This window comes from Ursus americanus, chromosome 6, assembly GCF_024610735.1.
Source record: "Ursus americanus isolate L20-20 chromosome 6, mUrsAme1.1.p, whole genome shotgun sequence".
In the NCBI taxonomy this organism is placed as follows: Eukaryota; Metazoa; Chordata; class Mammalia; order Carnivora; family Ursidae; genus Ursus; species Ursus americanus.
In genome coordinates this window covers 17,510,741-17,537,674 of record NC_142132.1, presented here as the reverse complement: position 1 = coordinate 17,537,674, position 26,934 = coordinate 17,510,741, and the positions used below count along the sequence as shown (strand labels likewise).

General features: G+C 40.7%; 1 protein-coding gene across 17 annotated transcripts in view; it reads left to right on the top strand.

Moving 5' to 3' along the window:
• VTI1A (vesicle transport through interaction with t-SNAREs 1A) overlaps positions 1-26,934 on the top strand; it is a 358,597-nt gene that overhangs the window by 201,272 nt on the left and 130,391 nt on the right. For 12 of the 17 annotated variants that reach the window (XR_015724729.1, XM_045803126.2, XM_045803131.2 and 9 more), the window contains 2 exons: positions 1,417-1,487; positions 2,164-2,225. Coding sequence is in view for 16 of the 17 variants with exons in the window: in XM_045803124.2 (XP_045659080.1) it covers positions 1,417-1,487; positions 2,164-2,225 (133 nt within the window). In the remaining variant the exon portion in view is untranslated. Of the gene's footprint in view, positions 1-1,416; positions 1,488-2,163; positions 2,237-26,934 lie in introns of all 17 variants that reach the window. The other 5 variants (XM_045803127.2, XM_045803132.2, XM_087862706.1 and 2 more) reach the window with 1 other exon arrangement.

The following is a 26,934-nucleotide window of genomic DNA, read 5'->3' as shown; positions in this document are numbered from 1 at the left end:
GGTTCTTTGTATCGATCATCATCATTCAACAAATGCTTATTATTGCCATAGGCCAGTCACTGTGTTAAGTATTCCAACCGAATTATTTAACCTTTACCCCATCCTCTCAACATAGAATGATCTTCTTTCCATTTTAGAGGTGAAGAACTAAGGCATGATGAAGTTAGGTAACACATGCAAGGTCACACAGCCAGTAAGCATCGGCCCGGGGGATTAGGCTCATGCAGTGTGAGTTCCCAGCCTGTGTTCTCAATATGGCCTAACCACTGCCCCACAGTTTTTAGGATGTCTGTCTAAAAAGTACATTAGTGTACATACATGAGCCAAATAACTACTATGGCGATTTCCTAATGACTTTATTAAATTATTTGCTATTGTTATAATAGATGATTATTGAATGTTTCAATACATTTATAAGCCAGGGATAATTGTTGGTATAGGTTGTGGGTAAAGAGACAATACAAAAGAAAAAAAAAGAAAGAAATGTGGATATGTGATAGATAGGTCGCCAGCATTACGAGTCAGATTTGTCATCCTTCTCTTATAGAATAAGGTACCTTCCAGGTGATGGAGAGTGAGTCTGAAAAAAAAAATTTATTCAAGGCAGCTGCATATCTGTCAGGTTAGGACATACCTACGGCCTCGTAAAAGGAGGCAAGCCGACCGGTGCCAACCAAATGGGATGATTGCGGCAGAGGAAAACCTCGTCGGAACTCAGCAGTGTGCTTTTTAATCACTGTTCTAACCTGCTCATTGCTGTGTAAATGGAAGTTCTGTCTGCAGCTGGAGCTCTCCTCAACCATGTGTGAAGTTCATCCTGACTCAGGTATCCACTGCAGCTGAGAACACACTAAAGGAGCCCTTGCTCCAAGCCCAGAGAGCGTTCCACTAGCAGTAAGCCGCAGTAGTTGAGAGTGCAAGGACTGTAGATGTGGGACAAATACATTAAAATCAAAATTGTTCTAACTGGAGTTTCGCTTGCATCCGCAAAGCAGTGCAATAATAAAGTGGGGGAGGTAGAGTAGACTCATTAACGTTGGCTATAACCTGCAAAACCAGAGACTGGATGCCATGATGATAAGATAACAGGAAGGCTGCTGGACCTGGGCTCTCCATCTTGGCAGATAACAAATAGGCCGAGGTGGCCGTTGGCCAATCCTACCACCTCCCCGTCATCACTGCCTTGTTGGTCATGTTCTATAGATTGAATTGTAAATCTCACCTAGTCATACCTAGGATACGTAGGTAAATGCAAGATATTTTCGTAGTATATGAAGTGTTTTCCAAGTATACGAAACATGTAATGTACACTTATTGAACATGAACTCCGCACCCACTGCCATTGTGGTACTCGTGAAGGTGGTTCTCACTTCCACCCAGCATCGCCTGTCCTCACTCAAATTTCCTTTTCCACAGAGCAAATTGGCCAGGAGATGTTGGAAAACCTCAGTCATGACAGAGAAAAGATACAGCGTGCACGTGAACGAGTGAGTAGAAGTGATACAGTTTTTTTCATAAATTCGGGAAATGATAAGATGTAAAACAAAAGGCCTTCAGCATACGCATAGACCGTAGCGATGGCATAGATGTAAGTGTGTATAAAAATGGCAAGGGCATATGAGGGATGTCGAGTAAGGGGAGAGGAAAAAAAGAGTGTGGAATAGAGAAAGAATAAGCTGACTCTTTCTTTCCCCATCCCGGAATGCCCCCAGGTAGGTATTTTATTTAGCTCTATAACTGAGAAGGTCATGAGGGAGATTTTGGAGTATGTCAAGTCTTTCAGAGTGAAAGCTATAAAGATAATGATGTCTCCTCCTCCTTCAGTTTATTTCATTTATGTTCATATTCCTAGGACTTCACACATTTGAAATTGGATTTTAATTACAAGATGTATATTCAACTTTGTCAGCCTGCAAGATATTTGCTTTTATAGCCAGTTCAAGTATCCAGTTTAATGCTCCTGGGATTATCTATTCCATGTAATTTTCTAAATCTAAGAATTTTCAGAGATTGTATAGGTGTCAAGATGTATTTAATGTATTTAAGTATTTATTATTAATTGGATTTTCATCCATGAAAAAATTACTGCTTGCCAGTGCACTTTCGAAACGATCCAATTGCATGAAGTCTTGTTTTGTGTTAACGCTGCTTTTCTCTTCCTAGCTTCGGGAAACAGATGCTAACTTGGGGAAAAGCTCCAGGGTTCTGACGGGGATGTTGCGAAGGTAAGAGCAAGGTAGGGACCCATCTTCCTCTCTCTCCCTTGTTTGAAATGATGTTTTTCATCTAGTTGCGATGGGGCATTTTCCAGGCATGCGAGCCTCTGCTCTTAGTACCCTGTGTCAAGACCCTTTTGAAATGACAGAGCACTGATATTAACTCTTGTTTGGACAGGGACACATACCGAGTAACTTAGATTAGAGAGAAGGTTTGAGCTAGGGGGGTTACCTCAAGCTATGGAAAAAATTAGGGTTAGACATGAAGTATTTTTTCATAGCCCGAGGAAGTCCCCATGGCAGGAGCAGACTGATTTTATTTTCTATTTCGATAGCCTCCTTCTTATAGAAGGAATGCAGGCCTGCCAGAATCAGGAGCACACTTGGTGTTAGCTGTGTTCTCTCTCTGTTGCCTTGTTTTCATTGCTTTCAGAAACATTGTTTGGGGGAAATATTTCAATTTTACATATATTTAAAGATGCTTTTTAAAATCTAGAGATTATCTGAATAATCTGAATTCACATGTGCGAGCGAACAAATGTCAATGTTTTATGTCTGTCACTAACGTTTGGTGGAAAATATTGGGGAGAGTGTGAAAATCAATGAATGAGTGGATCATACTCCATATTCTGTATTTTTTGGAGGGAAGTGAGAAATGTTTTCATTGTTCTGAAAATCAGAGCCATTTTTTACGTAGGTTTATTCAGCATGGCAATTTCTTACATTCAGAACCTACCAAATAAGATTATCATTTAGCATAACCTTCAGTTTGGGACTGTAGCTGGACATGTGAATGAGGAATGGTGAGAATCGCCTCTAGAGTAGCTTCATTGGAATTTTAAAGGAGAACTCCTTTGGCATTGATACTACAGAGACAACTGTTTTAGAGTAAGTAAAGTCGTTTCTGGTCACGTATCTGTATATGGTAATTTGCTAGAAGTGTGTTTGCTGTGTTCACGATGGATGGCACAAGAACCAGTCAAAGGTGTAGTTGCTTGGTCTCCATCAGGCTGATCAGTAGCGAGCCCGAAGTTCCCGGGACACTTCCAACCAACACCGACTGAACTCCCCATGTCCCTGCTTTTCCTGCAGGCACTGTCCCAATTCAGAACCATAAGCCACCAGATTCTCTGCTTAAGAGTAATATGTAAATGACCTAGAAAAACTCAAAATCCACAGAGAAGTGGCAATTGAAAGGAATGCTTCAGTGCCTATAGACAATAAAAAAGAAAAAAAGGAAAAAAGTCCTCTATTGCTTCCCTGGGAGGGCCCCTGCGATGTGAGCTGTAACGAATATTCTGCATATGTCTCCATTTTGTCAAATCTCATTAAAGAGTCCTCCTGCTTTATGTCAATTGAGCTGTCCAGAAATCATTCATCATTTTTAGTGTAAAAAAAAATCATGCGGTTATTTAAATAATATCATATTAATGTTAAAGTTCAGCTGTCATTTAATGGTATGGCTTAATCAGATGTAGCATTTAGGAAAAATAGTTTATTCGGGCTCTACGTGGCTTTCAGGTTGGCAGATTCAAATAAGGATTTATGAGCTTCTAAACCAATGTATTTCTGTCCATGTTTCTGCTTGATGTACCTCACCCTTTTGTGCAGGACACTGCAGACAGTTATTTCAACAAATAAAGCATCTCCTCATATTGTGTTTGAATAAATTTGCAAGTCATTTAGAGAGGGCGAAGCACAAACACTTCTGGAACCTTTGACCGGGCTTTCTGTAGGGCAATTAGACTAACGCGCCTGTTTCATAAGCCTGTAGAGGGAAGTTACTGCACGGAAATCTACTTGGGATCCTCTTTGTAGGCAAGCTCAGTCAATCACTGACTCATCTCCTTTTGGGATCTGTCTAGGGTATGAACAGAAATAAAAATCCCCAGGTGGACATCACCTTGCTATGGTGAGCCAAGGAAACACTTAACACCCCCCCCCAACCGTGCATATTTGTGGTTGTGCTTTTTATAAAGCTCAACTGGGATCTTGGTATCAGCCAAGGTATCCAGATACTCTTAATCAATGCTGTAACCTAACTGAGTCTCTGGGGAACCAAATGCAGGTGGTGGTTTTGTTTAGTTTCTAATTACTATCCCACATGGTATACAATTTATTTTGGACTTGGGAAAAGGCAGAAATATTTTATCAACTTCTTCACTTCATTGTTTTTATTATTCCCTGGAAAACCAGTCTCTAGAGAAATGGAGCCAGCTTTTGTGTACCAAAGTCTTTAATTTAATGCTCTGATTTTGCTGTTACATGCCTCCCATTCACATGGCATCCCCTTCCAGCACTGGGGAGACTTTCTTTCAAAAAGAGAGATCACATTCTTTCCCAAACTGCATAGCTACCTTGTGTGTGGACAGTTGCTTCTGATTTAAGTAAAGGTATAATATCAAAGCACATGCCCATCTGTCACCTTCACAAATGTATAAAAGGAATTAGCATCCTCAAGGTGCAATGTAGGTGTTTACCTCCATACAACATAAGGTTCTTTATTTTCATATGGTAGATTCTGTATGACTGGGAATGGTCTACAATACTAAACCGTGGTGGACTTAATTTATTTAAAAGAAAGATTGCTGATTACTTTTAATTTTTAAAATTTAGATCATTTTTAATTTTGTATATGGAATGGAAATGTCATGCCGTGGCCCCTCATTTGGGTCATTTTATTTGTTTTGATTAGTCTTTTGAGAAGACAGGTGAAACGAATGTTCTATCAGTGCCAAAGTCTGTATACAAACCCACCCGATTATCTGTAAGACTGACCAAAAATAAATAGGGAAATAAAAATGAGTGAGTGGCAGCCACCACCATTCATGCTTTTACTTTTTTATTACCATCACATGAGATTTAAAAAAAAAACAACTATTTCCTTCTTTTCTCCCTCCCTTCCTTCTTCCTTCTTTCCTCCCTTCCTTTTTTCTGCTTATTCACTTCCTCAGTAACTACCCAGTGCCTCTGTACAAAGCCCTGGGGAATCCTCAGATGAAATCGTTTTGATCCTTGCCTTCGCTCTGCTAGAGGATATGAGCTTATAAAGTACTGGGGGAGAGGCACCTGGGGGGCTCAGTCAGTTTAGCTTCTGACTCTTGATTTCAGCTTAGGTCATGATCTCAGGGTTGTTGAGATTGAGTCCTGAGTCAGGCTCCGCGCGGGGTGTTTAACCTGCTTAAGATTCTCTCTCTCCCTCCCTCTCTGCCCCTCCCCCCGCTTGTGTGCTCTCTCTAAAAAAATAAAAAGGAAAGAGAAGAAAACAGTCCCGGAGGAATTCCTAAAATTACCTAATTCTCAAGGAAGCTCTTGAAGATTCTGCGACTCCAGTGAATGCTTACTGGTCATTTAAAAGGGTGCCGGGAAAACAACCAATAGAAAATATCATTTAAATAGTTATAAAACCAATATGTTTCAAAAGTTTAGAGATGCAGGAGATGATTTATAGGATTATAAACAAGTTTTGAAAGGAGCTAAACATGCAAAAAGTATTGAGACATACCTAGTTTAGTGAGATAGCCGCTGATTCAACCAAAATAAATTATTCTTCACATAACCACACTATATTACCAAGAGAAAGAAAGCAAAGGAGAAAATTGGTCCATTCGAAATTATAATAGTGAAACTTGACATCAGAACACAGATATCACTGATTTCCTGGAAAGTAATTTTTCTTCTGTCTTGACAGAAGGTGGAGAACTAGCTAGGGACAAACTGCTCATTTCCTGGCTCTGTAGACAGAGTTTGGAATAAAGTGCTATTCAGATAATAATGAAAATGGTCACAAAACAAATGGCCATTCATGTGGTGACTGGGGCCAAAGAAATGAATTTTTCATTGACTCTCACAAAATGTGATTATGACAACTGCTTGTCTTACAGCGTCACAAACAGCGCTGAACGCCTCACACGTTGCTCTTGGTGTATTTGCGTGTATATGTGTGTTTGTGTGTGTGTTATTTCCTGCACAGCTGACTGGGAAGCCTTATTAGAGCAGACAGAGCTGGCGGTCAGGGAAAACGAAGATAGAACTTTGCGAGATTTTCAGTCAGAAAACAAAAGACCTCGTAATTCTTTTTTTTTTTTCTTTACCTCTGAAGAGCGAATAATTTATCAGTAGTAGTATATTTGTTTCTAAAAGTATCTGAAGGATTTCTTGGGAATATAATAGTTAGGATTTGAGATTTCCTTTGACATAAATTTGGAGGACACATTACAAATTTATGTTGGCTCATTGACTGCATGTTACATGCTGGCGAAAAAGGCTTACAGAAAGAAACAGCGTATGTCGTATTTTTTAAACATCTTTTTCCATATGATCACCTTAATATCAAATAATTTCCTCTCTCCCACACACGACCTGCATGTGCCCCTGCTGTTTAAAATTTTTTTAATTAAAAAAACAAATCAGAATGTTTCCTTCACAAAGTGAATTCTTGTTTATCCTTCCAGCATGCATGTGGTAACTTGTTTAAGCAGGTAGCTGGTGAGAGGCCTTTTGTAACTAATCTATAAGATAAACAAACCAGATAGTATTAAAGGCAGCTGGCCTAGCTAGCACTATTCATACTTTCTTATTTAATACTTGTATTTTTGTAAGAGCTACCTCTGAGTCACTCTGGGGAATAATTGCCACCTGTCATTGCTATCACATTTTACCTTTTAAACATGGTTTTGTTGCTTTGGTAGAATGACAGGTAAAACATCTGGAAAATTTTAACGTACTGTCAAAATGATTCGTAAGGGTAAGTATACTAGAAATAGCAATACCAGACCAATGTAAGCATTGGAAATACAAATTTTTTTAGTAAACAAATTTATTCTTAAAGAAATATGCTACAACTCAGTGTTAGTTTTTTTTTAATCTTCTTTGAAAATTCACGCTCCCTGCCCCCTCTCCTTTTGCTTGGGAAACCTTTGGTTGCATTTTAATCATTCTTATTACAATGTCTAAAAATTCGACAGCAGAGTTTCCAGGACTTTTAAGAAAGATATCCTTGAGAATTTACTCAGTTTTTATGCACTGAAAAGTATGTCTTCCTTTGCAGTATCTTAACATTTACATTTTCACTTTTCTTGCTTTTTTGCTTTTCTCTGTTTATCTGTTAATTCCTCTTTCTTGGCCTGTTTTTACAAGTGTTGAACATGGGCCCTAACCTTAAATTAATATAGCAAAATCCTAACCTCCAAGCTATTCTTCAGGTTTTAATCAAGTGCATATTCGTTCAAGAATAAAATGATTGGGCACCTGGGTGGCTCAGTCGGTTAAACATCTGCCTTCGGCTCAGGTCATGGTCCCAGAGTCCTGGGATCGAGTCCCGCATCAGGCTCTCTGCTCAGCAGGGAGCCTGCTTCTCCCTCTGCCTGCCACTCCCCCTGCTTGTGTGCACGTGAGCACTCTCCCTCTCTGATAAATAAATAATTTGCTACAGATTCTTCAGATTTAACAGATTTAGGATCTGAGATTAGAATAATGCTGCCAAGAGAATTTTTAAAAATAGTCTTGGTCCTTTATATGTAAGTTTATTACTATCCACTTTCCTGTGACCTCTTCAATGCTGACGTGGATGGTGCTTTTACCAAACTAAAGAATGGCATTGGGTTTCTTTATATGTGTTTCTCTTTGACAACAGTCTCGTAGCTCTACAGAGAATTTTGGTCCTGTGTCAGACATTTAAACACAGCATCTGAAGTTATCTGTCAGTGACAACTCTACCAGCTGCCCTAAGTGTGTCTGACCCTGACCATACTTTGTCCACATTATCTGATTCAGTCCTTGAATCAGAACAACCCTGTGGAGGAAGCATCATATCCCCATTTTCCAGTTGAGAATACCTATGCTTAGTAAAGTAAACTATCTGTAGTCACGTTCACAGAAAGGCACAGAATTAGGATATGAACTTGGCTTACTCTTTTGAATGAACTGGACCAAAAGGTTCCAAGAGCCAGTTTTCACTAACTGGTGCTGAGATGGAAAGAGCACGAACTGATGAGTTTTCATTACACAGATAGTTACTGTCATATGCTATCTGTGTTATAATTCCATTTCTTCTGTGAAATAATTGTGGTAGTGAACCATTCCCTTTAAAAGTTGATTATTAGGGGCGCCTGGGTGGCACAGCGGTTGGGCGTCTGCCTTCGGCTCAGGGCATGATCCCGGCGATCTGGGATCGAGCCCCACGTCAGGCTCTTCTGCTATGAGCCTGCTTCTTCCTCTCCCACTCCCCCTGCTTGTGTTCCCTCTCTCGCTGGCTGTCTCTATCTCTGTCGAATAAATAAGTAAAATCTTTTAAAAAATAAAAGTTGATTATTACAGCAAATGGAAAAATAGTTGGTAAGAAACATTGGCAGTCCTGCGTCAGATGTCCCACCTTCTTCCCCTCTCCCCACATTTTACTGTTCTGGGAAATTCAGAATTTTAAGATCTATTGTTCTGCACTCTACTGTGTTTTTTATTAACAAAACATTGCTATGTATGCACTCACTGATACAGCCTAGGTAGCAGGCGCTAGTCTAAGCACTTACTATAGATTATCTTATTTCATCTTCATGACAACCCCAGAAGACGGAGATGATTACTCCCATTTCGAGAAATAAGCAACCGTTATTAGATGTCATCCGGCTATACATAAGTGGTCTGCCTCCAGCGTCTGTTTTTTCCTACTGTGCCTCACAGATAGTCAGGCAACCTTTCTGGATGAGTAGACGGTTGTTCTAGAAAGCAGTGAAAAAGCCTGATCAGATCCCACTAGGTAAGATGGGGCTGAAGGCACTTGGTCTGGTCTCTGTAGACACGGGAGCTGTTGTGTACCAGTGGCGTCCGAGGGGGTATGGTTTTAAGGAGTCCTTTAAGATTTATTTTTGACCATAGACTGTGGGGCATTAACCAGACAGTGTGCAAAGATGAATCTGTAATCTACCTTACCTCCAGTATTCTGCAAGTATCATTGTGAGGATATTTATTTTTATATCTAACCTTATATTACTGGGGCCTTATCCTCACTGGAAAAAGCAATCCTGGTTTTGTTAAATTATTCAAAATGAAATTCCTGCATATGCATCAAGAGGCATGTGCCTCAGTAGATAAGAGGTAGGCTCTGCAGCCACACTGGCTCTGCCACTTTCTAGCTATTAACTAAATTGTGGTGAGGGTTACATGAGTCAATACATGTAAAGTACACACAACAGTGTCTGTTACATACTAAGGTTTCAATAAATACAGAATGTAGATTATTATCATCAGTGCTTTAAAAATAAAAAGCCTGGGGGTAAAGACTAAAATCAAAATGTTAATTAATAGTTATTTTAGGTTGATGAATTTCAAATGTATCTGTTTAAATTCTCTTTTTTTCCACTTCCAGATTTCCCCAGTAATTTTTATAAAATGAAAAATTAGCAATAATAAAAATAAAAATATGCCTGCTTCAGTACTGGTGCCACCACTGTCCCTCCCCTGTGACCCTCACAGTGCTGCTTGGACCTCCTCAGAGTACTCAGAGTGCTGCCCAGAGCAGAGAGATTGTCCAAGGTCAGTCTTCCCAAATGACAGTCCATCCCTCTCTGGACTGTTTAGACAGGGGAGCCTCCTGGTCGGTCTCTTTGCCTCTTCTTCTCTTATGTTCTTCTAAATACTATCGGCCAGTTTATCTTCCAGAGTGCAAAACTAGCACTGTTTCCTCCTGTGGTTCCCCACTGCCTGCTGACACATATCCTCCTTAGTCTAAGCGCTAAGGTCTTTCAGTGAACATTCTAGCGTCCCTTGCTCCTACTCCGGTTGGATAGACCTATGTCCCTACTAAAGTTCACTACCTCCCATCCCCAAAGCTAGCCCTAACCCTTCACTAACCCAATACCTTTTCGTCTTCTCTTGCTTCCTCCTGAATATCCTCCTTCTCCCACCCATTATAGTCAGGAATCTTCTGGATGAAAATGAGAGAAACCCAGATCAAACTAGCTGTAAGCTACAAAGAGGAAATATAGTGCCACGTGTAACTGAATATTTCCAGGGCAGAAGCAACTTAAAACACAATGGAATCTAAGGTTCTAACAGCAGCATCAGGACAGGGTCTGGCTCTCTCCATCTCCCAACCTGGCTCTCTTGTGCGTGGGTTTCTCCTTGTGGAGACGGTTTTTGCCAGCCCTCTCAGTGACACCCACTGAACATAACCATTTTTCCCCCAGTAGTTCCAATAGAAATCATAGCATGAAGTCTTATTGGTTCTGGTTTGGCTCTGGTTGGGTAAAAATCCCATTACTCTACAATTGGCCATTTTAGACCTGGGACCTCATGCAGGGGATGGACATTCAGCTTGAGAATAGACAAAGCATAGTTTCCTCAGAAATATCCAGGCGCTTTTACTGGAAGGGGGAATAGATACTGGGTAGGCAAAAACAACAGATGGTATCTTCAGAATGTTCTAGATAAACTTTTATCTGTACTCTGTATCTCACCTGGAATACCACTCTGTCTGTCAAGCCTTTATCAGTTTCTCAGCCAGAAATGATCTGTCTTGGCCCTGATTCTTCCCAGGAGTTTGTACTTCCTACAAGGCATTAACATCTTCTGCTTCGCATTGTCTTTTGTTGTTATATGCTTACACATCTTAACTTTCTTCTAGACCTTTTTTACGCCCTACCTCATCCCTCAAAGGATTTTATATAGCTCCCCACCACATTGTGCAACCAGCTGAACAAATAGGGGAGGAAAGCCAAGTGTAAGAGAAATAAAACAAAACCAGGGAATCCCTTTAGTAACCGCCAAAGCATAGACTTTGAACAGACTCCTGTACAGACATCCAGACAGGTGGTAAATGTCCTATCTGAGAGCAAAGCAGGAAACACGATCAGAGGATTCACAGTGGTTTATAAGGGTGAAACTAACCTTCCGTTGAGGTCAGGCAGAGCCTTTCTTGCCGCAGAGATGGGCCCTGGAAAGAATGGTTTTGGGGAGGTGGTGACAGCTCCTGGGCACATCCCCACCTGGAAGTGAATGAGGAGTTTCTGTATATCCGGTTCTCTTCAGGGTCCTCGGGTCTAGACTGTAAGCTACTCGCAGTCAGGAACCCCGTCGCATTCAGCCCAGGGTCAGGTTACCCTGGCGTAGGCCTGATCAGTGAATAATCCTTGGGAGAATGGCTAAGAATAGTTTCACAGTTGCTGTGTAGGTTCCTGTGGGTTTCCTGCAGATTTTTATCTGTTGCACTTTGGTGACAATGTAAACATGCTTATTGAAAGAGAAAATAAGGAACGTCACAATAACAGAATATTTCTGTCCATTATTTAATCACAATAGAAAAGCATCTTATATTTTCCTTGGTTGTGAGCCACAATTTGACCTAATTCTTGAATTACTTTTCTTTTATGATTTTTCCGTTCTTCCCCAGGATACGTGCCATTCTTTAGCGCGATGTGGAGTGTGAAGGCTGCACTTCACCTTCACCATCAATGCCTTCTTTGAACGCAGCCTTGAGCTGTTAACTCGACGCAAGGAGCCCTAGGCCTTCCTTATAAACGAGTAATGGAGCCCTCGGCCCCCCTTGTAAATGGCTATTTATTAACATATACCATCACCAAACAACATTTTACAATTCCAGGCCCCCACACCATCACACCACTGTCTGCTCCATTGTAAGCTGAGGGAGGCCTTTGGCCATCTGTTTCATTAAATGCCAGAGGCAGTGAACAATGTCTGAACTTTATAAAGCGAGCGTCAGGCCTTCTCTCTTCACAAATCTCCCCCTTCTGCTGTGGCCGCCGCCGCCACCACCACCACCACCACCACCACCACCATATTTTTTTGTTTGAACGCTCACATTGTAAATTAGTGTATTCAGACATCAATTTTAAAAGGCTCGCTGTGTTGTAAGATGGGACAAAGCAAGCTCAGTAACAGCTCATGCACATGCAGGTGGTCGAGCTAGCTGCGACCCAGATCAAAAGTCAAACAACTGTGAATCTTCTTTTGAAAGTGCAGTTAGGGAGACAAGGCAAGGCTTATCTGCACAAACAAGAACGAGTTATAGATATACATCACAAATGCAGGAGGACAAAAGGGGGTTTCATAATCTTGCGGGAGAAGAAAACCTTCCAATGCTGACAATTCTGAGGGCATCTCTGGAATATGTAGCTTGTTGTTGTCCTCTCTCTCTCTCTCTCCCCCCCCTTTTTTTTGGGTAAAATTAGTCTTTTATTGTGTGGTGATTGATAATTATTATTTATGCTTTGGTGCTGTTCCTAAAGTAGCTAAGAATTTTTTTAAGCCACCTTTGAGGCAGGAAATGGCTCCTTTTCATGGTTGCACTTTATTTTCCAGCAGTGTTTAAGGACAGACTCCTATTTATACCACACAAGCAGTTTTGTCTGTTGTAAACAAAGTAAGTGGCTGGGAATTGTGCTTTCCCAGAAATGTTTTCCAGGGAAGCCATAATAAGAAACAACTGTGTACATCTTGAGAGTTTGTCATCTAGGTATTAAGAAAGAATTCTTTGCTTTCAAGGGGGAAAAACAAAACAAAAAACACTGGGGAAAAAATATAGTCAATATCCAAAAGTATAATTAAAATATTTCTTAAACTGCAAAAGTTGGCCACCTTGCTGGTATTAATTGAGGTTGTTTTTATTTTTTTATTTTAAATTGTCTCTAACGTTTTTGGACAAGATAGAACTGAAACGAGAGGAGGCATCATCCGTTTTTTTACCCTCAATTCCCTATTTAAAAAGCTAGTGACTTCTTTGCAAAGTTATGTAAAGAACTTTGGAACTAAAGTATGAATATCAGTGGAGAAAATGAGAGAATGATAAATTTTGCCAAAAATTTACAAAGGAGTGTTGAAGAGGCTTGCAATTTATGAAAGAAGAGCACTCTAGTCTCCTGTAAAATTACTGTTTACCTAGGAAAAAAGGGACTCTGCTTTCTACTTCTGATACCTTAATGATTTTATGACGATGAAGAAAAAAAAACTATCAGCTTTTTAATTACCAAGCCAGTTAAAGGTGTCTGAATCAGGTCCACAGGTATTCTCATGAAATCACACTCTCTGTTTCAAGCCACAGGGCAGTTGACCCTACCCTGAAGTGGGCTTCCCAGAGTCTCTGAACCACCAGAATTTTCTGAAAATGTTTGCATATGTATGCATATGTATCTTTCTGGGGATTTTCCACAAAGTTTTCAAGAATCCACAACCAACTCCAAAGAATTGAGAAATGGGACATGGTTACAAAACTGCTACAATTCCCTCACTAAATACCACTTAATTACTTTGCTATTCTCACATATTTGAAATGTGTTGACCTGTAAGAAACACTTATTTTGAAGTTTCCACAAAAGTTTAACAAGAAACTTTGCAGGGTATCTTCCCCAGGAAATCAGATCATATGTCAAAAATATGTCCTGAAAGACAATCACAGCAAATTAAAATTTATACAGGGCCTTAGGATTTGTGGGGCCCATTCACATACATTATTTCATTTAGTGTAATCTTGAAAAGAATTCTGTGGATTGGTATTGCCACTATTATCCTTATGTTATAGATCATCGAGACCTGCCATAGTTGAGTCTTGCCCAAGGTCATCCACCCCGGTGGGGCAGAACTTGGCCCAGTATCCTGGTTTTAGCCACAGAAGCCATGTTCTTAGCAGCATTCTAACAGTAACAGCAACAGCATCTTCAAAAGCAAATATTTAATGTTTTCTGTGTAAGAAACAACAATACATATAATAACTTGTGCTGTATGTAAGTGAGAGATAAATGCAGGGCACGAGGACAGGAAGGAGAAATCTCTGGGGCCTGTGGTTAGGGAAACTTTATAGAGAGGAGGTGGCAGGTATCCGGGCCTGAAAGTTACTGCCCGATTCTTAACCCACGTGTGGGGTTTGCTGTTTCCCTTTCTATGGCAGCTTCAAGGTTGTAACTCCCAGCTACAGAATTAGAATGTTGGGGGTTGGTGTTAGAAAAAACTGTTTGGCCACCGCCATGTTGAGGGCACATAGGAAGTTAACGAACAACATGTAACTGTGCCTGCTCATAAAATAAGTATGATCCAAAGACTTGTTGAGAATTTTTTTTTTAATTGTAATGGAGTTTAAGATTTTCTTCAAGCAAATAAGACAAGCTCAAAATCCCCTAAATAATCCAATTTCTAAACAATCATGAAAAACCTCTTCACATTTTGTACCCCAGTTTTAGAGAGAGATTGAGAATTTTCATGCACTTGACTAAAATCACATATTTATAAAATTTTATGTCCTTTGAAATTATACTGCATGTTGAGTATTTCACAAATAGATGCAAAGAATATTGGCAGAGTACAGTGACTATTTTATTGTGGCATATTAGTTGATAAAAAAAAATAAAGTGTTTCGCTTTAAAACACTGAATTTTTTCATATATTTCAATTAAACTTTTCTCGTCGAATGGGATTGTAGAAATTTAGTTAGTAGAAAACTTGCCCAACCAATAAAGAAAAGCTTTCATTTTCTATTCTGTATACATGATCTGAAACCATAGCCTGTTAGGTCTTTTAATCTGTTTGTTCAAGGCCAAGCTATTTATATGGATAATTTTTAAAGCTTCTGTATAAAGAAAAAAAGAACATTTTATTTATTCACTGAGGTTTTTATGTGCCTTGAAATTGCATAGATAAAGTATTTTCAAGCTCATGGATGTGGAGGAGATAAAAGGTCTCTTATTTTATAAGGCTTTATGTAAGCTTTTCAAATGTACAGTTTTCTCATGGCTAGAATTTTTTAAATAAACATTATTTCACTATTATAAGTGGAGTTTGATGTAGGCATCTTTTTCTTTCCCTGAATTACATGTTAAATTATGTGCTTAAGATTGTCTTTATTACGTTTTACCTTCTGGATTTTAATATTTCTCTTCCTGGAGAAAATAATGTACTAATCTTCATTTTTAGTATTGGGCACCTATTTAATATGACCAAGAGTAGAAAACCCAAAAATCAGATTTAAGAGGTAAAGGTATAGCTTGGTTTTGCAACATGTTGGTATGAAAATGAAAAATTACTTACCTCCTCCTTAAGAAGGTTTGCTAAGCCTAGTAGACTGTGAAAAGGAGGAGGGGGAAAAAAAGGCATTTTTAAAGTCTGGGGCAACTGGATTCGGACCAGATTCTGGGTGCACATTAGCTGCTGTTAGCTCTGCCATGTCAGGGCCAAGAAACAGCTTTCCCTGGCTGGAGCATTCCCAAGCTATCACGGCCATCAGACAGGTGGGGAATAAATATTGTAGAATGGTGGGACATTTGAAGAGCAAGCTCCCAATCCCCAGGACTCAACTTGGACAGGCTTCAATTGGAGCAAACAGGTGTTCCTGGGAGGAACTGTCCTCAGGTGGCTGGGGGGGTGCCATTCTTTCCCATACATAAAAAGTTCCCCTTCCTTCTGCCTGCAGGAAAATTAGAATTAACTACAGCTTTTCCTTTTGAAATGGAAAAAGAGAAATAAAAACATGGCACCAGGTTTTGGCTCCAACTGGATTTCCATGGAGCATGTAATCTATGATGAATGATGAGTATTCTTGAAGCAAAGCATCCTTGTAGTTTTCAACATTGGAGATAGTGTAAAAACTGAACGAATTGCAAAGGATCTTTTTACTGAAGGCTGTACCTATGAAGTAGAGTAGCCTTTCTTTCCTTCTTTCATTCATGTGTTCATCACCAAATATTTTGTGGGCATAGGAGATGGAGTCTGGAGATGGAGTGTAAGCCAGAAAAAGGCCCTGCCCCCAGGGGCTTAGCCCAAGTTGTGGTAATAGTAATTGGTTGGAACATGAACGTGAACCTGAGTAGTCTTTAGGAAACTGTGGCTAGATCTAAAGTAGTTGCTGGACTCAGAAAGGTTTCTTTTTCTTTTTTTTTTTTTTTTTAAGATTTTATTTATTTATTTGACAGAGAGAGAGAGACAGCCAGCGAGAGAGGGAACACAAGCAGGGGGAGTGGGAGAGGAAGAAGCAGGCTCACAGCGGAGGAGCCTGATGTGGGGCTCGATCCCAGAACGCTGGGATCACGCCCTGAGCCGAAGGCAGACGCTTAACGACTAAGCCACCCAGGCGCCCCCTCAGAAAGGTTTCTTTTCTGTGATGCCACCACTCTGAGGATGTGACAAACATATGTTATTCGGGGCACTCTTTAAATCACATTTTTTGCTATAAACACAAAATAGTAATAATAAAGGTAATTCTTAAAGGAAAAAATCATATTTAATCCCTCCACCTTGGAACAAACTACCCTCTTTGATACAAGTGTTCCCTTCTTTCAGTCATGATCCACGTAGATTATTATGTTGCTTTTCTCACTTAATATTATTATCTTACACATATTTCTGATTCCACGTTTTCTTCATAATTGTATTTTTTCCTAATTAAAAAACCTTTTCTAATAAAGTTTTTTAAAACACCTTATTTTTTAGTAGAAGAAGTTTATCAAGAAACAGGGAGAAAGCCACCCATAATCACTGTGGTGAAACGTAGCAACTGTAAAGTTTTGGCATATTTCATTCCAAGCTTTTTCTATGAATTTTCTTGTGTATTTTATTTATATAATTGAGACCGTACAACATACCCAATTTTATATCCCACTCTTTACATTAAGTTTATATTGAAAGCATTTTCCTATGCCAAGAAAAACTCTTTGTAATTCTTATTTATAATGGTTGCATAATATTCTCTTACAGGATTATTTCCTTTTTATGTTAAACACGTAGGATTTTTCTAGCTCTTGCTATACCCTGATGCTGTGTGTCTGCGTTCATAGATTATATTAATTTCTCAGGGCAATATCCTTGAGGAGAATAAATGTTTCTCTCATTTGTGACTTTGCCATTCTTGAGTCCCTCATCTTAATCTAATTTTGTGGTCAGCTGAGACATATCTTCAAGGAACTTTTTCAGGATAAGTCTATGATGTGGAAATCTATAAAGAATCGCAGTCTTCCTCTGACTCTTAAGATGCCGTTTTGAGTTTTCATTTGGTTTGGTTACTTTTGCAAACCTCTTCTTGGACCTTCTTGGTTGGCAGCTTTCTCTGCTCAGCTCTGTCTAGCAATTGTCCTTTGTCTTGCAGGCTGTCTGTTGGGAATGGAATGGGAAATCTTCTTCCCCTACTCCATGACTCTGGCAGGAGAAATGTCCAGCCCTTGGATGCGCAACTGCCCTCTCCTCCACCACCCCACTCAGGCACACTTTACTTAGGAAGACGGCACTTCCCAGTGTTCAGTGCCTTACACCATACCCTTCCTGTTGCTCTTCAGTGTTGATTTATTGTTTTCCTGGAAACTCTAGTTTCTTACTGGTGGAGCATGGAGAAAGAGGAATGAATACAGCAGTCCAAATACCTCATAAGCTGCAACATCCACTCATAAGAGACACAGCTGCTCAGTTTCTACTTTTTATGGACATTGCAATTTTTTTTTAATCCAGTAGCAGACTTTGTGGAATGTGGACTACTGGTTACACTTTTTAGCCCCGTTCATTTTTTTGTAGTGGTAGAAAGTCCTTCCAGACTCTGGCAATTGATGGTGTCCATTTGGTGTTGTAAATTATCATCATCTTGTATTTTTTCATTGCAGTTTAATGGGTACTTTGATAGATGCAACATCAGGAGCCATCACCCAGGCACCATTTTAGACTGGAAGACTGTGAGCGATCTTTAAAATTGCCCTAGCTAACGGGACCGTACAAACCATTTCTGTAGCTCAACCCTTGGGCCTGTATGCCTGGGTGGTCTTGTTTTAACTGTTGCTATTTAATTATTGATGATTTACTGACACAAGGCATGGAAGCCTTAGGGAAAATGAAATCCCATGTGCCAGTTTCTTTAGATGAATCTTCTTTGAGGTTTAAGTGTCCCTCTCGGTAATATAGTGAGGCAGGATTTAGGGGGTCATTCCAAATACTGCCTGGGAAAGTCCGCTGTGGCATCTCTATTCACTGATGGAGACTACTGATGCATCTTGTAGACAAGGCGTGACTGTCTGTGCTTGACATCATGACAGCCTCATACAAGCCCATCTACCATAGGCCAGGCATCCTCACACATTTCCCCACCCCTCATTTCCCTTCTCTGTTCCTCCTGGGGAAAAGGTTAATCTCAAACAATAATGATGACTTACCTACAGGAACTGATTTCCCCTCTTAATGCTCCTACCCTGGGAACCATTTATTAGGAAAGTGGTGATTCACTTCACGGTACGTAAAAGGAACTTTCCTGGGTATATAAGGATGGAGGATGACTCTTGCCTTCAGAAAACTCATGCCTTAATCAGAAAGAGATAGAGTGCAGACGTACTAACTCAAGATGTTTGGTAATCAGAAACCTCAGTGCACAGTTCCCGGAGTCTGGAGATTATTGGCAGCTTGGAGTAATCAGGTTGAGTTTCATAGATGACATGGCATTTGTAATGGCCTTGAAGGAGGGGTAATATTTACCCAGGCAAAGTTAAAAGGGATTCCAGGCTAAGGAAACAGCATGAACAGGGAGGTAGCATCTTGTAAGGCAGGCATGGCAGATAATTCAAATCAGCTCTTTATTGTCAGCTTTACCATTTTTGCCTTTCATTTTCTGATGTTCCCCTTTCAACAATAGAATGTGGGTCACCTCACACGATGTTTGCAGTTTTGCCCAGTCATCTGCTTCCCATCTTTACCCTCCACTGGGGAGATAAAAGCTTGGCAAAGTCGTAATGGCCTGAAAACCTATGGTCCACCTTTTCCCACCATCATCATTCCTTATCGAACAACTACTGTGTGCTCTAGGCAAAATGAACCTTATTAAAAGGCCATGTTCTTTTTTTTTTCCTTTTAAAGATTTTATTTATTTGACAGAGAGAGAGACAGCCAGAGAGAGAGGGAACACAAGCAGAGGCAGTGGGAGAGGAAGAAGCAGGCTCCCAGCGGAGGAGCCTGATGTGGGGCTCGATCCCATAAGGCCGGGATCGCGCCCTGAGCCGAAGGCAGATGCTTAACAACTGAGCCACCCAGGCGCCCCAAGGCCATGTTCTTTCATAGTTTTCATGTAACTCATTGATGAGTTTTGTCTTACGAGGTCTTATTTCCTCCTAAACATCCCTACTTTCATTGTTTTCCCAAGGATTCTGAAAGGTACTGCGAGTACAGGTGTGTGTAGGCAGAACAGACCTACTCCACCAGAAGGTGGGATTTTTCCTTAGGAGCCCCTTGCCATCAAAAATACCATTTGAGCGAATGCCCAAGAATCCTCCCTATAGAGCTTATTCTCTTAATCATTAGGCTTGGCCGTCTCTTCAGATGCTGCATGGGCACCAGTGTGACATAATCAGATTCTTCTCTGGGAATAGGTCGGTATAGGGGTAAAGTCCTGGAGCTAGATCCTGGAGGGTTTTAGGAGGTCACATATCCGAGTGGGATGGACTGAAATCAGTCTTCACAACATTGACTGAAACTGGCCTGGGCATGGTGCTACCTTTTTTGTTTGTTTGTTTGTTTTTAAGGCAAAATCTTGCTTTAATAGGACTTGAAATTTTTAATCCAGTTTTGCTTTGGGAGAAAAGGTATTAACCACGTGTCTTGCCAAGATATCATTTTTAAAAAAATTTTTCCAAGGGGCGCCCGGGTGGCTCAGTCAGTTAAGCATCTGCCTTCTGCTCAGGTCATGATCCCAGAGTCCCAGTCCCAGGTCGTGATCCTAGAGTCCCAGTTCCGGGATCGATGGAGCCCCACATCATGCTCCCTGCTCAGTGGGGAGTCTGCCTCTCCCTCTGACCCTTCCCCATCTTGTGGTCTCTTTCTCACTCACTCTCTCTCAAATAAGTAAATAATTAAAAATCTTTTTAAAAATGTCCAAGTAAAAGTCCTCTCTGGCACTGGGGTTCTTTCTAGGTACCCACCTGCCATGTTAATCAAGTTCTCTGGATTTTCTTCTTTCCACTTGTGAATGGGGATGCTTAGCAGCCAGCCTGAAAAGAGACTGCTGTCCTCATCAGCATGACTTAGGGTTGATGAAATTCTTGCGTATAACTGGCATGGTTCTACTTCAAAATCCCTTAGCCTTCAAATGTGTAAGGAGAAGGAAGTGTGAACAGTCAACAGACACGAACTGCTGAGTGACAGGTCAGCACACCTTGCTGGCTGTGATCCAGTCTGGGTGATTTCTTTTTCTTCTTCTGATTTGTGTTTATTCCACAGATAGTATTATCAAAGTAAAAGAAAACATTTTTAAAAAGAAAAGGAAAATAAAATCACTCAGAACCCAATACACCTACAATGATCTTTTCTTCTTCTTTTTTAGTCTTCATTCATATGTTCACATTTTTCTTTATGTGGCATTAATACAAATGTTAAGTCCTGCCTTTTTCTTTTTAACTTCACATGATAGCTTGTGCTACTGTAGTCAATTTGATACTGTTGCCATCTTGTCTTTTTTAATCGAGTCATTAGGGCCTTCGTAGAAGTTCGGGAAAGCTCAGCGGCATAGGGCTGGCATTCGTTGGTTTTTCAGGAAACAGAAGGGCTCCATCTGCTGTGTCTTAGAGTTGCCCAGCCTGATATTTAAGAGCACTGTGAGTTTTGATAAATGCATACTGAGGTGTCCTCATACCGTCCTACACTCTCCATTTAAAGGTGGTGCATGATAATGTTGGCGACACAGCGTGTGTATAAACAAAGCAGGCAGGCCACTCTGTGGCAGAGATAAATGTGGAGGGTTCCAGAAATAGCCCCCTTTTCCCCAAGTATTCCCTGACTGAGAGGAAATAACTGCCCTCATCTTAGGGTTTCATGCAGCGTCTTTGTCAAATGCCAGTACCTTCGTGGTGACTTAGTGTCACCCGTGGCACGTCCTTGATGGTGTGTGAAGCAGGTGAAGTTTGCCTCGGCCTCGCACGGAGCTCTGAGGAGCAGCTCGGAGTTAAGCCGGTTGGGAGGAGGGCTGAAGGGAAGGGTGGTTCTGGAGCTGCGTCAGAAGGAGACAAGAGTGGGGCGCCGTGGTAGGAGGTGCCGGGCAGCCAGGGGGCAGCATGGAAGCATTTTGCACCTGACAAAGGAGGAGAAGTGGAGGAAGGGGATGAACACAAAACTTCACCATTTTTCCTGAGCCCAGCCTTGGGGAGGATGACGGATGACTTCTTGTCACCTTTTGTATTTCCTCAGGGGGCAGCTGAAACGGAACCTCTCTACTGGGACCAGAGGTTGAAAACTGCAGGCTGTGGGCCATAAGTGGCCTGCAGAACTTTTTTTCCTTTTCTTGGTTTTTTGGGGGGTTTTTGTTTTTTTGTGTTTTTTTTTGTGGGTTGTTTTTTGGTTTTGGTTTTTTTTTTTTTTTTTTTTTGTCTGCAGTTTTGTTCTGTTTTTTCAGTTGTTATTGGGTATTGCTTACATATAGTAATGCATCACTTACATACACTAGAGTTTGATGAGTTTGGGTGCACTTGTGTAACCTTCACAGCACATGAGGACAGAACAGCGTTCTTGCTCTAGAAAGTTTCCTCTGGGCCCTTTGCTCTCAGTTCCCTTCCCTCCTACCTGTCAGAGGCAGCCACTGATCTGCTTTCTCACGGCAGAGTTTTGCCTACTCTAGAATTTCATGTAAATGGAATTATACAGTATTTTGTGTTTGGCGTGTACCTTCTTCCGCCAGCATAAAGCTTTGGAAATTCATCTGTGTCATTGTGTGGGTTACTATTTCATTCCTTTTACTTGCTGAGGAATGCTCCATAGTAGAGATTTAATACGATGTATTTATCCATTCACCAGTTCATGAAGATGTAGGTTGCTTCCAGTTTGGAACTAATAGAAAGAATGGCACTCTGAACATCTGCGTACACATCTTTCTGTGGACATCGGTTTTTATTTCTCTTGGGCAAATATGTAGGGGTAGGATTGCTGGGTCATATTGTAAGTATATGTTTAATTTTATAAGAACCTTTCCAAAGTGGCTGACCCATTTTGCGTTCCCATAACAATGTGGGAGAGTTCTAGTTGCTCTGCACGCTCTTAAAACCTTCCAACTGGCCATCAGCAATTAAAACTCAGCGCCCTTTAGATGGGCACGTGGTCTCCAGTTCACCACAGTTCCTGTCTGGCCCATTTTGTTCATTTATGTCATCCTCCTCTTACCTGTGGGTTTGTGACCCCTGCTGAGAAATTCTTCCCAGCAATGTTATGTCCCACGACGTGTGGCAGGGCATCGTGGGTTAGAGCAGATTGGTGGAGAAAGGCAAACCTGAGTTGGAATCTCAGTCCTGCCACTTATAAGCTGTCACTTTGAACAATTTGCTTAATTTCTCTCAGCATGAATTTCTGCATCTGGAAAATGCTAAGGATATCTTACTCAGTGATTTCTTATAAAAATAAAATAATATAAGGGAGCCTGGCTGGCTCAGTTGGTAGAACATCCAACTCTTGATCTTGGAGGTTGTGTGTTTGAGCCCCACATTGGGTATAGAGATTACTTAAACATAATAAATAAACAGACCAACAAATAAATAAAATAATATAGAGCATGCGAAGCACCTGGCACAGGGCCAGGTCCGTAGAAATTATGCACATTTCGTACTTATTAGTATCATGGGATAGTCCAGTGATTCTCACTTGTATGTGTGAGTTTGTGTGTGTACATCCGAGAGTAACTTGCACAGATTTTTAGAAAACATAGATACTTGTGCCCCTACTGCCGGATCTTCTACAGAATTATATTCTCCTCGGCTGGGCATGAGTATGTGCATGGTTTAAAAGTTCTGCAGATGACTGGGATGAGCATGCCTGGTCAACAACTACTGGTTGACCAGGAAGATGGTAATAAGGAGCCCTACATTCTAAACTTAGCTCTAACACTAACTAGCTCTGTGACCTTGGGCAAATCCCTTAACCTCTCTGAGAGAGCGAGTTTAAGTTAGATCTGACTCTAACAAATTTGGTCTTTCATGATTACTAGGTTTTTCATGGTAGATAGTGGTAGACAGTGGGAGACAGATGAGTTGGAGGTAGTTGAGGGCTATGCCTGCTTCCCAAGTAATATGTCAAAATGAAGGCAAATCTCAGACTGAATTCTGCCCCACCTAGAAGCATGTGTTCACAAGCAGGCACAGAAACAGCATCCGTCTTGTCCTATGGGCCCAATGAAGTCCCTGTCCTCTGTCCTGATGGGAGACCACATTGACAGCAACTTGCCTGAAAGGATCACTAGAGGTGGTTATGAGACTATTCCAGCAATAGGACTTGGATAACCTTCTAGTCAGAGTCAGGTGAGAGACTCCTCTAAGTAACTCAGTTACTTACCCTGAGTCGAAGACACCATTCCAGGATCATTAGATTCCGATGCCCTTTCCATGCAGGCTATGGGAGTGCCAAGGACAAGATTTCTAGCCGGTCCACATAGCTTCAATGCCATTTCTAATGCCCTCATTAATAATTATTAGTTATGCTAATTAAGAGTAACTAATTAATAAGATAAAGATAGCTGCCACACTTGTAGTAGCTGCCTCTGGAAGATGGCTTTTCATTAGTCTTTTAAATGTGAACTAAACACCCCTGAAGTATGTATTCCCATTAGGCCACTTCAATTATAAACTGACTACCCGAGGGTATGGATTAAAACTAACTAACACACATTTCTGTCACACTATCTATACAGAAGCATTTTATAGTTAATTACAGACAGTATAAGATGATCCCTCAGGTTCCATCCAAACGTATGATTCAACCATTCTACATTCAACATAACCTCTTCTCACCCTCAGTCTCCTCTTTCTGGAAAGCCCTCTGCATCCCCCAGGCCGTATAGTGCTCTTCCCTTCCCTGTGCTCTCCTAGAAGTATATGCCTCTTTCATGGCATCTTATTTCAGGCCAGGGAACATACGATGAGGATTCCAACTCTTGTAAAATGGCCTCCTTTTTGATTTATCCACATCGATCTGCATTATTTCCCAAACGTCAGTGATTTGAGGCGTACCGTCATAGGTTTGGTCTTGGCCCTACCTGCCTAACACCCCTATTGCTATTTTTCTTTAAGTTGGCACACTCTTGCTTAATCTGAAGTACCTACTTAAGCTTTATTACACGGAGAATTACCCATGTAATCATTATTCAGATGTGCTAGTTATGTATTTTTTTTTTACATATTAAGTGCATAACTTAATATCTTATATAAAATGTTGAGTGGTTATAAATATTTAAAATAAAATATAATCATCTCTGTCCTGCCTAAAATGAGCTCTGGAGTCTCCAGTGGGCTGCACATAGCACTGTGGGAACCCTTGCTGTACTGGCCTGGTTGGGTCCCTGCCCATCTCCTCCACTAGACCGCGAGTCCCTGGAGAGAGGACTGGCTTTCATCTCTGTCACCGCGTCAGTAAGCCTGGTGCCTGGCACATACTATGCACTCAATAAATGTTTGATGAATAGCTGCTTCTCTCACTATCACAAGCGAAATACCATTAGCAAATAGAAATATTTTCTATTTTCTCTCACTTTGATTCCCAACGTCTGGTAACTTAAGCGCTCAAACATGGACGTGAAATAGAAGGAAGTAGCAAAAAATGTGTAAGTGAAGGGATGTGTGTCTTCCTGTCTCCTGAATAGAGTGTCATTCATTTAATTCCTCTGAAGTTAAGGAGAATTTAAAATGGCTGGCAATTTTAATGCCAAGAGATTTAAAATTTTAGGCGATTTTTTAAAATAAAAACTTAACTGACAGAAAGCTCAAGGCACCTCTACTGTGGAAAGTGTAAAGAATGTTCAGAGGGAGTTTCCCAATAGCAAATGATGATTGAAAAAAGCAATGATCACATTATCCTCTCAGCATCCCAGAGGAAGTACAAAAAGTGAACCCCAAGTCCCACAGTTACTCTTTCCCGAATGCCACCTGGAGACACGGGAGCTACCCTGGCCCTCAGGGGCTCTGTACCTGCAGAGCCTTTCTGGGACCACCTGTGCTCTTCAGTCTCTCCTGCTGAGCAACTAGGCATCCCTGATCACAAACTGAAAAGGGCTTATCTATTTTAATGTCAACTGTCGGGTACCACTCCCATCCCCACCCCATAGCTCAGTGTCCTACTCGCTTGCTTTTTTCTATGGCACCCACAGTCCTTCTGCAGGTCAAGGGCAGGGACTGAAACCTATTTTACTTTACATCCCTTGTGCCTTGCTAGCTGCTGGGACAGAATGGACACCCAGGAGATGTTTGAACGAATGAAAGAGTAGGTGAATGAATGAATGAATGAATGAATGAATGAACAAAGGAACTATCAAAAGAACAAGTAAGTTATAATTTTGGTTTATATAAACCTTGCCAAATTTTAACTCCCTGCATTTTAATAAAGATCTGGAAGAAAACACATTTAGGAGAAAACTCTCTAAACGTCTGAAAGCATGCCTGTGGATGGCAGAGTTAGTCTCATTTTGGGGGGTAAATTTTTACTTCTAACCTCCTTTAAAGAAAGTTTGATGATTCAATTTTTTAAAAAATAATCTTATTCAATCTGAGTTGGTCTCAGAAAGCAAATGTTGCAAAGTAAATCAGTTGACTAAAAGTTCTAAATTCATCTTCCACTCATTGAATTATCTTCAAATTACATAGGATATGTAATACATGAAATTTCTTTGAGCTCTGTCTCTCTGTTAATTTCCAAAGATGAAAACTTGGAATTTAGAGAAATATTTATCTTAAATGGTACCTACCTTGAACTTTTCTGCATGGTATTTACTGCTGTCATTTCAGATTGAAGCATTGCATTAAACTACATAAAGTATTTTAAAAGTTCAAGATCTCTAATTTGGGGTTGATTCTACAAGCATTAGTAAGAAACATATTAAGTAGAAGAAGGGGGCATAAGTATTGGGACCTATAAAAGGCCTCTAAGTTTCTTAAGCCTTTAAAAAGAACTGTATTTCTTAATGTTTAAGGTGAAAAAGATAAACGGACTTGGTTTATTTGCATTGGTTTTGCTTTTTTCCCATAATTGCTGAGGTTGTTTTGTTCATAAAAAGGGAAGTGGTGCCAAGCTCCAGAGGCAATTACCCAGCCTTGATTTGGGACATTGTGAAAGTTCTCTAGCTGACTGTAGACACACACTTGCAAATATGGTTCCAGTTTATGATAGAGAGTTCCTACCTACACTGTTTAGAAACCCTGGCAGGCTTACTCCAGGAAAGGCACAGAGCTTGAGACAGGGGGAAAGGACCCTGAGGATGCCTTGGGCCAGTACTTTCCTTCACCCAACAGCCCGAGAGCAAAATGCCTGTGGTTGTAAACTTACTGAGCCCTTTCCCTCCAATCGGGACCCGTCCACCGAGGTTAATGATGGTCACTTCAAATAGAAAGCAGAAGAGGCTGAAATTACTTTTCTAATCATTTTTGCTGCCTTCTGAAAAGTTTGATTAAAAGGGCAAATTGTTATGCAAGACTTCTTCTGTACCACATCATTGTACCTAACATTGTATGGAGTACTCCAGGGAAGAGTTTTTACAAAAAGAGCCTCTTGCTCCTACTTGCCCCCAGTGTGTTTTGTTTATGGAATAATCCATATCTAGAGAAAAATGTAATTAAGGAAAATGATTATATGTTTTCGAATGGGCACCTCTAGAGAAATTCACAAGTATTATCTCAAGGCTCTATCTCCATCGGGGCTGTTCGTCTTGTTCTGTTTTCTACAAAGTGGTGTGTGTGCTCGTGCTTGTTTGACTGCACACATGGAGCCTAGACCTGACTCACAATTCCAGCTGGGTCTG